Source organism: Pithys albifrons, chromosome 3 (assembly GCF_047495875.1).
Source record: "Pithys albifrons albifrons isolate INPA30051 chromosome 3, PitAlb_v1, whole genome shotgun sequence".
Taxonomy (NCBI): Eukaryota; Metazoa; Chordata; class Aves; order Passeriformes; family Thamnophilidae; genus Pithys; species Pithys albifrons.
The window spans coordinates 7,145,020-7,157,077 of record NC_092460.1 but is presented as its reverse complement, the minus strand read 5'-3'; the positions used below and the strand labels follow the sequence as shown (position 1 = coordinate 7,157,077).

Genomic DNA, 12,058 nt, shown 5'->3' with positions numbered 1-12,058 from the left:
AGCAGAAAGCACAAATGCAGAACTGATGTCTACCATTACAAGATAATTTCAGGGTAGAAAGGCACTGAACATCATTAAAGATTCAAACTTAAAATACCCAAACACTTTCTCAGTGATAATTTCTCACTGAGAATATCCAAACAATACAGCCCATCTGTACCTCTCCGGACTGAGGCTGCACGAGACAAATCCCTTTGAGAGTGCTGTGACTGAAAATCCAAATCATTCACTGGTGACGCTCTCCAGCTGCCTGGACTCACATCAGGTTGGTTGAAGTATCAGGAAAACAGATAAGTGGAGCCTGATACGCCATGCAAAATTTAGAAGTTATTTTTAAAAATTATGTAAAATTAACAGGTTTTCAACCTTGAAAGTCTCTCTACATTTTAAGAACTAAGAGATGGGAGAAATATAGTCTTGGTGATGTGCATTTACATGTATGCATCTGTGTGTAAATATACACACAAAAAATTCAACAGCAATCAAGTAGTTGCTGCCTTCTCTTGATTTTACATGGCCACACATCAATGTGTTATGAAGAATAAATGATATTAACCTCAGACAAAGTTACAAACCCTGCTTTACCTAAACCTTTAGTTTCTGACTATTTTGGGGAAGGAAACTTTGTATTGGAACACTGGGAACCTTTGCTTTAAGGCTTGTCAAATGATTAATACATATTTAATGGATGATTAATACATATTTAATGGATGGCCCTTGGCTACTGTAACCTGCAGTTTACTAATTTAGAGAGGGATGAGCAAGTAGAATTAAGGTGTGGTTCCTCCTTTATCTTACCACTACACTCGCATGCATGCTTTGTATGGAAAACTTTATTTGATAATAAAAATAGCATTCACAGACTTTCTCCTTCTTTGTTGCTACATCATATACATAGTGTCTGTTCCAAGGAAAGAAGCTCGTACGGGGTAAGCCCACATCTACTCATACTAGTGTTATGTATAAACCCAATTAAGTCAAATAAAGCTATGAACAATGTAGTATTTATATATGCATAGTGTTTTATAAAAAAGATTGGCCCACATACTGCTTTTCATCAACACGGAAAGAGCATTATGTCTATAGCACGTTGCAAGAAATGATGATTGGAGAAGATAGACTGCATACAAGTGCTTAGTAATATATAAGCAGGCCCACCATGAAGAAAGAAATGATATCCAAACCAACAAAAGCTTTAGAATTACTTATACAGTCTCCCATTTTAAAACCGCTTTACATACCTGATTCAGTTTACATTAAAATATATCCCCTGAATCAATTTGTTCCATTTTCAGAAATATAAACACTTAATCACATTCCTCACAGCTAAATTTTGTCATAAATCCTCTTTTATACAAGAAAAAGGCAACAGTTTTGTTTTTTTTCCAACAGGCTCTATTAATTACAATTTAAACTGTACACACAATGATTGGCCATCTTCTTTCTTGGTTTTGTTTTTACAGTACCATGGCAACAACAGTGATAGACTTGCAATGGTTTTGTGTTCATATGGAGGATGTGAGTCAGTATACATGTACACACCAATGCACTGTAAAAAGCAGCAGTTTACTTTTAGTGGTCCAACAGTAACGGCAAACATTTTGGCTCAGCTAGGCAGTAATCCATTAAATCTTATACCAATGCTACAGCAGACTTACCACACAACTTGCAAATTTAAAAATACAACTTAGAAACTTGCAGGTTTCCCTTTTGCTGCTGTTCTTAGACTCAAATTTACAGCATATAACCAGTACAGATAGGCTTCTACAACCAGGTTGTCCCACTGATTGCCTCTTTTTGCCTGTGTTTTTGATTTTTTTTAATTTTTTTTTCCCAGTAAGTGCACTCCTTTTGTCTCAGTAAGGATGAGCCAGTAAAACAAAAAAAAAACCCTTTAAATACAGAGCAATAGAAAGAGAGAACTTTTGGAATTTGGCAAAATAAGAAAAGCCCACTAGTTTTTGCCTGAGCAGAAGGAATACACCCACTCTGCGAGGGAGAACTGCGCTCCCACCGCATTGTGCCTTGTCCCAGAATCCTGATCCCTTCCCTTGCTTCCAAGCAGACACACAATACCATGCATGCTGGGGTTGCTGTCCATATACAGCTAGAAGATGAGCAGGGCTGTGGCGGCTGCCTTAATGACAGATCGTTACGTGTTGCTGAGGCTAATGAGAGATCAACAGTCTCTATCAGCGTGTGACGCAGGCATGGTGGTGAACAGTCCTTCTGCCTCTGCGCATCCTGTCGAGGGGGCCTGAAAGTACAAACTGTTCATGGAACAAACTAGAAATTCCTCATCGTAAATCATCTTGTGCTGTGTGGGTTTGTATTTTTTTTTACATTTTTATTATTTATTATTATTATAAATATCCTTCATTGAAACAGTAGTCTCTTCAAACAGTTCTTGCAATTTTAGGAACATTTGTCTCTTTTTTAATTCTTTCAGCAGGAGCGCTCCATTCCTACTGAGATGAACAATTTTCTTCCTTTCCCACCCCCAAACCTTAAAAAATTTTCTACATACAGTGTAGCAGTGAGTCACTAGAGTCTGGATCAAATTATTCAAACTTGGTCATAAAATCCTTTGCCTATATTACATTACTGGCTACCCCACTTACTATAATGGGGAGGTGGGAAAGTAGCCCAATAAAGGAATTATTTTTAAGAAATCTACAAAGAATGTAGAAACAAAATTTTATAATCCTTTAGGACCAACATTTGGCAAGTAATTAAAAAAAAAAGAATACACTGAAAAATACTTTCTTTAATATTTTACATCAGGCACAACACTTTTTTTTTTGTTATAAGATTTCATCTGCATAAAAGGTTTGTAGGATCAGCAGGTGCCGGATGTCTCCTTGCCTGCGAAAGCCAGGTGGTTTCAGCTCCCGCACTCTCTCCTCCGCTCCCATGGTGTGGGGAAGGCGATGGGGACCGCGGGGAGCCCCTCAGATGCTGAGGTCGGTGCTGCACTCCTTGTAGGGCCGCCTGCGCTGCTCGGGCAGGTGTCTGCGGCTCGGCTCGTGCTTCCAGCTGGGGTCTTCCCTCTCCCGGTGGCCGAGTCGTTCCTCCCTGAGCCGTCTGTCGGGCGACCTCTCCCTCCGGCGGTCAGAGGACTTGGCCCGCCGGTCGAGGGAGTTCTCTCTTCTCCGGTCGGGTGACCTCCTCGGCTCCGTGAGTCTCTCCAGCGACCGCCGGCGGCGGCCGGGCGACCGCTCTCTGCGCCTCTCGGGAGAGAGGTCTCTCCTCCTCTCGTGTCGTTCCCGCCTCTCCAAAGTATTGTCAGCACTCCTTGTCCCTTCCCTCCGCTTTTCAGGAGACCTCCTCTTCTGCCCGTTCACCACCGCCCTCTCTGGCTGCCTCTCGTGCCTCCTCTCCGGCGACCTCTCCATCCTCCTGCCTGGCACGTGGTCGTTGGTTTTACAAGTCCCATTCCAAGTGTGGTGTTCATTGGGATGTCTGCTAAACTCTCTGCTGCCTTTTAGGTCTCTAACGTAAGTCCGCTTGTCCCCATGTGATGATTTGTGAAGGTCTGGTGGATAACTGGACTCCGATGATGGGTGCTGCCGTCGGTCGGATGGCACAGGTTTCATTTCCGATACATTTTGTGAACCTGTGGCGGGACTGTTCCTGTCACTGCTGGGGTCTGAAAGAAAATAACAGCAAAGCGTTTGGTACCGAAGCCTTCCCGTGGTGCTGTGACACCACTTAGCACTCCTCAGACTTCATTAGTGACAAAAACAAACAACTGTTAAAAGCAGTCAGCGAAGGCTAACCCAAGCTTTTGTTAATTTAACTGTGAACAAGGAGAGTTACAGGTTAGTACTGGTGCTGCTCTGATAAGTTAGCCATGTTTTGGTCCAAGCTGTTATCATCTTAATGCTCTTCTGGGCATGGGGCATTTTACATTTTCCCCAAGCCCAATTCATTGTGTTTTGGTTACACTACTTTCTTTCTAGTGGAAAAAAAAATATAGTTCAGGTTGTAGGCTGGGTTTTTTTAACAGTTTCCAATAAAGATGGCCTTAAGGAAAAAATTTGTGTCTTTTAAATCACTGTAAAGAACTGCCTTCCAGGTGTGGGAGGCTGTGGTTCAAATAGTAGAAAATGTACAGAAAACAGAATTGATTATTAAGTTTTCACCTTGTAAAAGAATACTTTGAAAGTGTGAGAATCAGACTGTAATCATGAATTTTCAATTTCATTTAAGACATCACTTAATCTCACTTAGTTCTACCATGTTACGAAAAGTCCTAGGGTAGATTTTGGTTTTGCCACAATGATTCAAACAACGATGACGGAAGTTATGATTTTTTCATATCAAAGCAATGGAAAGATATTGTAATATGTACAATGGCTTTGATTCAAATCTAATCTCCAGTTCATTATTTTTTGTGTAGCATTTGAGGTAAAATAGAGCTGAGCTACTTCTGCAAGACAAACTGCAAAGCAGAAGGGGAAAAACAACTCTCAAACTAAACCCCAGCCCTGCACTGCAGAGAAGCTACAATTACTCCTGTCATTTGTAACGGATGTTTATGAATGATTCATTGCAAACATGAAAAGTAGCTGCTCTGCCTTAATGCAAGTGCTGCTTTTATTTGCTTATTTCTTTCTTTTTAGAAGTAACTCCTGAACAGCAGCTCGGCTGGCTTTGGCCACTTCCTGCTGCTTGCACCCAGACACCCCCCTTGGGTGGACTACCCTGATGGCAATGACTGAAAACTCTCACAAACACTTGTGGGGACAGATTTTTTTGGTTTTTTCTCCTGTCTTCCCTCCCCCAAACCAAACTCTCTATATGCTTATTCCTCCTGCCATCACACCAAGCATCTGCCATTTGACGGCATTTCCATTCCTGAGCCTGGGAGGGTCGGTGTGCACGTGGGCTCTGGATTTTGTGACTGCCAGGTGAACCCTGTGTTGCAACTCATGTGTGGGTATTTTTGCCTGTTAGGATTTTCAGGCAGCACCTGGAGACCACACCGCTTTCTCGTAGCTGTAACCTTGTGGCTTGCAGCAACCTGGCTATCACCCAAGGTACAAGTGAGGTTTAAATGTGTCCTGTGGTGTGTGTACTTACAATTCAGAGGGCACAGGGTGTTCGGGATGAATTGCTGTACATATAAAATATAGCGAAGCGGAAAGCAATGTGAGGGAATTAGGCCACAGCACAAAAACACCTAATATTGATTTTAGCTACAAACCGTAGTTTGATTATGGCCCATAAGGTAGAAGCAAGACTCCCCGAGCTTGTCATTTCTCATACATGCAGCGATATTAGGAGGTATCATCGCTGAGGAAGGAAGAGCCCAGCACCAAGAAAAGTAAGAGAAAGAGAAAGAGAAAAGTAGAAAATTTAGATTCCCTATAATAAAGATGAAAGAAAGAAAAATCTTCATATTTTATCTTAGAATAAAGAAAGTTTATTTTTCCAGTCAGATTGTCTAGGCTTCACCCAAATATAAGGCTGCAAAGACAGCAGTTGTTATTGTGACATAAAGAGACATCTAAGAGGTGATTCAATAACCCAGACAACGAGAGCATCCATTCTAAAAGACAGCTCGAACAGCGACACAGAATGTCATAGAAAAAACATTAACAATCAAACAACAACGAAAAATAAAGTCCACCAGAGACCACAACATTAAAAATAAGTACAAAACTCATTACAAAAATATACAGCCTCATAGAGAAGCACGTTCCAATTGAGTCAGAAAAATATTGGAACTTAACATTATTAGAGGAACCATTTGCGACTGCAGCGAACAGAACAAAGAGAGGAAGGAGTCCCAAATGTTACAAGGATATTCTTTACAGTAGTGCAACCCCTGTATATTAAATCCTTGCTTGCAGAATGAGCATTTAGTGGTTAGCATAAGCCAAAAGAAAATTGGTGGTGGATTTCCATCCTCAGTGCAACAGACATATGCTTTGAGAAGTGAAGCACTTAATTTACAGGGTATTTATGCAGTCTAGCATATGATACAGTACTGTACATCCAAAGGAGCATAGGAAAAGACAAAAGTAGAAAGAACATTACAGAATTTCAGTGCCATCATTGAACCTTCTGGTGTGCTATTTATATTACAGAAGTGTAAACCCATAACTTCCCTTTCATATTGTTAAACACTTCAGTTGTTTGTTGGTTATACTCTGAATTTGTCATTTTAAGTTAAGTAATAAACAGACTGAGCAGAAACCCTCAAACATAGTACAGTAAATGAAAAGAAAATATAGTTCATAAATTGTGCAGAAGGATTTTGTTTCTGGTGTTAGGACATGGAGAGAATGATAAACACAGAACTTACTGACACAGAAATAACCCAGATAAGGGGAGGAAAGTATAAAGGACATCTCTTCAATCATCAGTTTCTATAGAAACCTCAAAGACCTTTGGTTGGGAGTAGCCCTCCATCGAGGGCACAATATTTGACAATTATCTCAAATAAATAAGACATAATTATAATATTAAATAGTGTGCTAAGTTAAGCCACCCAGCAATCCAACCTCCAGGGGAAGAAAAGGAAATCTAATGTAATTCTTAGTAAGAAACAAGGACTGACTGTTTCCCCCAAGACAGACACGAGAGCACCTTTTCATAACCTCCTCACCTTTTCAGACCTTACAAATTAACTAGTTGAAATCAGCAGACAGTTTAAAGGGGGAGAAAAGGGCTCAGGAGGCCAAATCAATATATTTTTGCAGTAAAGCTTTTTTTTTCCTTCTTAAATAACTTTATAAATATTTACATAAATATTAAGGAAAGGCAAAAATCTCATAAGCCATCTTGGCATTCATGTCTATGGATACAGATAGGAACTAAGTGAAAAACCTAACCAAAAAAAATCACTGCTTCCAATCAGTAACTTGGGATACCAGTTTTTGCATTGATTAGAAGTAGAGACCTATTTGAAACAACAATTCAGCCGCTGAGAAACAGTTTGGCACAGTTCAATGACATTCCTTTTTTGGCTGGACAAGATAATAAAGGGTTTTTTGTTTTGTTTTGTATTCCTCTCTGATCACCAAAAAATACTGCTATGATGATCTTGCCTTACACTGCGCCCCAAGTCCATGGAAGCAAGCAAAGGATGAAATGTGTAGAAAATTCAGCACAAGCGAGGCAATTATATGTTGCAAAGGTTGGTAAGACACTGGTGAGAAAGGAAAATAAAAAAGAATTCCCGCTTCAGATCTTGAGACAAATCATTCATGGAGTGATGCCAGGGAAGAAAGGAATGTTTTCATAGTTTGACCCACCATATTCTGGGACAGAGCCATCTCCACGTTTCAGAAACAGGCGGACCTTGCGGCCACCATTTTTAATCAGTTCGATGGCCCGAGCGTGCTTCATGTTCTTGGTGGTTTCTCCATTGATCTCTAAGATTTCATCACCAATCTGTCAATGTAACAAAAGAGTCTAAGATTAGAAACAAGTTCCCATGAGGGTCCCCACCAGCACATCAGAAGACAATGGTCACAGCAAAAGGGGAACACCTATGCACCAGGTGAAGATAAATACACAATCATAGATCACTGATCATAGAATCAACTGGGTTGGAAGACACCTCTGAGATCATCAAGTCCAACCCTTCATCCAACACCATTGTGACAACTAGATCATGGCACTAAATGCCACATCCAGTCTCATCTTAAAAACCTCCAGGGATGGAGAATCCACCACCTCACTGGGTAGGCCATTCCAACTCCTGATTACTCTCTCTGTGAAGAATTTCTTTCAGATATTCAACCTAAATGTCCCCTGGCAGAACTTAAGCCTGTGCCCTCTTGTTCTTCTGCTTGCTGCCTGGGAGAAGAGGCCAACCGCCAACTGGCTACAACCTCCCTTCAGGTAGTTGTAGAGAGTGATGAGGTCACCCCTGAGCCTCCATCTCTCCAGACTAAACACCCCCAGCTCCCCTCAGCCTTTCCCAATAGGACTTATGCTCAAGTCCATTCACCAGCCTCATCACTCTTCTCTGGACCTGCTCCACCACCTCACTATCTTTCCTGAACTAAAGGGCTCAGAAATATGCCCAACTCCTTCCAGTGACAGTCCACATAAAACAGCAATGCAGGGGCTTGGAGACATGAAGACAGTGGGGAAAGCTTGACGTATCAAAATATCTCACTGCTGTTCCGCAAAACCACATTGAAATACAGTATTGCTCAAAAGGAACAGGAGTGTTAGAACTGGTGCTATTTTATTTCATTTTGATTATTTGTAAAGACTTCAAAGTGGTGGTTTGTTTCACAGTCTGCTGCAACCAAGATGTTCGCAGAGCTTTTTCAGGTCTGTTTCTCACTTGAATATTGATACTGCTACAAACCAGCAAAGCTGCTTTTGTAAATATAATCATTTATCAGGAAAGAAAATAGGGCATTGTCTTCCACAGGACAGTACTGATTTGTCATCATACTTTTAATCAGCAAAAATTTTGGACCCACAGACCCACTCCTAGCAAAAGAATTTTGAATATGTCCTTCACATGACATATCTGGAGGAGGGAAAGACATATTTGGGAAAGTTATAATGCATTCTCTAACAGAGGAGCAAGGAGTACACAAAACTTGGGAATTCAATATTCAATTTTTCTGAAGGCATTTTATAACATATGCCCTTGTTGTAATGTTTTTAATTTAGCTGATACGTGAAGGTACCAGTTAATGCTAATCAAAAACTACATTACAATTTTTTAACTCATGTGTATATATGCCCTGTCCCTACTCTGCCCAGTAGCAGACAAAGACTGTGGCTATTACATTTTCATTGCTACATGAGTCCCTTTCAGGCTTTAAAGACAGATTATGTATTAGAATCTGGAAGGCAGGATTGGAAGAAGGGGGTGAAGTCTTTCCATGAACACACACTGCTACAGACTGCATACAAAGAGTGACAGATGCCATCGACAGAAGTAAATAGGAGCCACTTTCAGTTAACGTTTAATTTCCCTTTTAGCTGGCATAGCAGAAAGGAAAGGCAGGGAAGTCAGCTAATTCCAAGGAAATGTGGTTGTAAAAGCAGTTTGTGCATACCCTCATTTTCCCACATCTCTCAGCTGGACCATCCTCAGCGAGCCGCAACACGTACAGATCCATATTATACTCCCGGCCACCTCGCAGGCTGAAACCAAACCCTTTGGCTCCTCTTTCCAGCTCAACAGTGTAGAAGTCTTGGTCCTGCTGGAGAGAAGACAAAAACACCCAAATGAACAGAAAGCCAAATGCTGCTCTACTCTTGTTTTGAAATTATTCAACCAACGAACATTATTTTGTTACTCATAATTAAAAAATCACTCAAATTTTCACACACAGAGTAGGATTTGCTGCTTCCTCAGATCTCACTCTGCTATTTGGAGTTCTAGCAGTGGTCTGTGAAGGACTCTTGGAGTGGATGGGCTTGGCCATGTCCTGTGGTGCATTTTTGGGCATCTCTGTTACAAAACACCTCCTATGCCCAGCCCTTTTCCTGGAGTGTTGTTAGTGTTGTACCAACTGCACAGAAGGCAAGGGTAACCTCACTTCCAGTGCCAGGCTTTAGTGAAATGTCTAATGGTACCTGGGGTGAGTCTGTGCCATGGTGCTGGCTTTTCCTTTTTGTTACATCATCTATTCCCCTGCAAGAAGCTCAGAAGCCTGGGCATTGTTTTTCACAAATGCTATTATGGGGATGATTTGAGGTCCCTAACAGAAGAGCTTACTTCTGGGATGGCCAGTGGCAAGGAAAGTTAACAGTGAGATAGATAATCTCTGTAATAAGATGCCATCTGCGCGAGCTGGAACACTCCAGCCATCGCCCCTTATTAAGTTTTCCTCCTTTTTGTCCTCTGAATTTATCATTTGCAACAATACTTTATGGAGAGGCCGCTCACAATATACAATTCAATAAACAAACACATAAATTATTACTGCCCTAAAAATGTCAGCTTTTTTCCTTTATTTTTTCTCCCTCAAATTCTTGATGAGAATGTGTTGTAAATGTTTCTCAGCTGAAACAACAGCAACACATATTAAGAAACTAATCAGCAAATTCCTCTTTTTTTGAGCAAACAGGCTGAGGGAGACCAGCTTCTCAGTAGGAATTTTCAAGGGAAATATTTGAACACAGCTAGCCCTCAAGCAGAATTGAAACAACAGTCTGTGGTAAACAAAACAATTAGAGAAGTACTCCTTACCTGTGCTGCTTGAGGTGGTTTGAAATCAAACTGGGATTCCTGCTTTGGTTTGGTGTTGTTCCTGCTGTAATGAGTGAGAGAAAGAGGGAGAGAAGAAAAATACAGCTCATGGGATGTGAAGGTAATCAAGGAGTAACTGAAGAGAGAGCATGTCAACATGCCCTCCTCAAGGAAAACAATCTGACCTGGTCTCCTGTGGTATTTGCTGAGGAGTATGTGTGGTTGTGATTGTTGCAATTTTTTCTGCATTGGTCAATAAAGTAGCATTGGAGGATTCTGCAAAACAGATTTTGTTTTTTATTATGAGGGAAGACAGTTGGCTATTCACTGAAAGAAAAACAAGTTCTGCAAAGGCATTTCACTAGAAAGCATCATTATTTTGTTTTTAAAGAACTTGAGATGGATTCAAATTTCTTAATTCCCCAAATTAACATAGTAATTATGTATATGAAACTGTACACTCATTTGGGGGAAAAAAATAAAATTAGGAAATCTGGACTGGAAACCACCCTGACGATTAGACACACAATGAAGACTGACTTGTGGAGGAAGGGTTGAACAATGTCTTTTCTGTTGTCTGATGGCATGAATTCCAATCATTAAAGTCTCTAAATGTGGTAGGTTGGCTGGATTAATTTTACAGTAGCTATAACTATTCCAGGGATTATGAGCTTATCAGTTCTTCCTCAATCAGCAACTGCAATCTTCAGTAGCATTGAGATGTGGCTTTTATCTAATACCTCACAAGGTGATACTGAACGTGGCTAAAACCCAAACTCACTGAAATCTGTCTTTGAAATACAACCCACTACTGCCTGAGCACTGAAAATTGCAGGCAGGGATGTGGAACCACCTGCACCAAATGCATCAGCAGCTCTGGGTCCCACTTAGAAGAGGGAGCACTAAGAGAACACAGAGAGCAGGACTAACCCCTAAACTCAATTTCTGTCACAGTAAAGGGCTCTCAGCCCAGCATCAGTCTGTGTAAATGACATATATCTCTAAGCCTGGCAGGAGGTGCTTTAAGAAAATGTCCTCTCTCCTGCTTCCCACAACTGGGATGGGAGTTGCTGCAAATACAACTGAAAAGTGATTATGTAGGTGTCCCTCACAGTGTGAGAGAGGAAAATGTCATCTGGAGCTGTATCACAGACTTCAGTACAACCAGAGGTAACCCCAAACTCATTTAAAATTCTGCCTAAAATTAAGGTCACGTCAATGCCAATAGCCAAATGTTAGCAACACAGTTTTGGAGGAAAGACCTGGAAGTCTTGTGTATTGAACTCAACACAATTGCCAGAACCACATATTTCATCAATCCTGAACTGAAACTAGTACTGAACAGTTTCAAATGCTGAATTATTCCAGAAATCAGCAGTTCCCCAAATCATTCTTTCCCTCCCACGGGAGTTTGAATTCAGTGGAAGTCTCAGTGGTAGGTACATGTTTAACCACACAAATATTGAACAGCTGGTTGCACATGAAGAATGATGGGCACAGTCAAAAGAAACACCTACTCATCAGGCACGGCATTCCCAGTGAAAGCCACTGCAGTGACAGACCCTTGTTCCTTTGTCGAACAGCTCTGCACACAGGAGACCCCCACTTTGTGTCTATACTCTTTGTAACCAAGACAGAACCACAGGTGACAAGTAACCATAAAATACTGACCATGATCCACTTTTCAAGATCAAAATGTAAACTGAATACACAATCACAGTTAAAAAACTGGATGGAAACATCTGGTTCTCCAACATAAAATTACAAGGTCTTCTACCCTGTCCTTGTTTGCCTCTCAAGCTCCAGGCATTCATTTTACTGACTATGGAGAAACCTGCCATTATTAAACAGAGTCCAGCTGTAATACAAAACTGCAGC

General features: G+C 41.0%; 1 protein-coding gene across 19 annotated transcripts in view; it reads right to left on the bottom strand.

The window, feature by feature from the left end:
• Positions 1-1,556: 1,556 nt before the first annotated feature.
• MAGI1 (membrane associated guanylate kinase, WW and PDZ domain containing 1) overlaps positions 1,557-12,058 on the bottom strand; it is a 336,793-nt gene continuing 326,291 nt past the window's right edge. For 12 of the 19 annotated variants that reach the window (XM_071550294.1, XM_071550298.1, XM_071550304.1 and 9 more), the window contains 5 exons: positions 10,366-10,456; positions 10,181-10,244; positions 9,042-9,188; positions 7,266-7,404; positions 1,557-3,649 (listed from right to left, as the gene is read on the bottom strand). In XM_071550294.1, the coding sequence (XP_071406395.1) occupies positions 2,952-3,649; positions 7,266-7,404; positions 9,042-9,188; positions 10,181-10,244; positions 10,366-10,456 (1,139 nt within the window). In that variant the 3' untranslated portion in view covers positions 1,557-2,951. Of the gene's footprint in view, positions 3,650-5,209; positions 5,299-7,265; positions 7,405-9,041; positions 9,189-10,180; positions 10,245-10,365; positions 10,457-12,058 lie in introns of all 19 variants that reach the window. The other 7 variants (XM_071550297.1, XM_071550311.1, XM_071550308.1 and 4 more) reach the window with 3 other exon arrangements.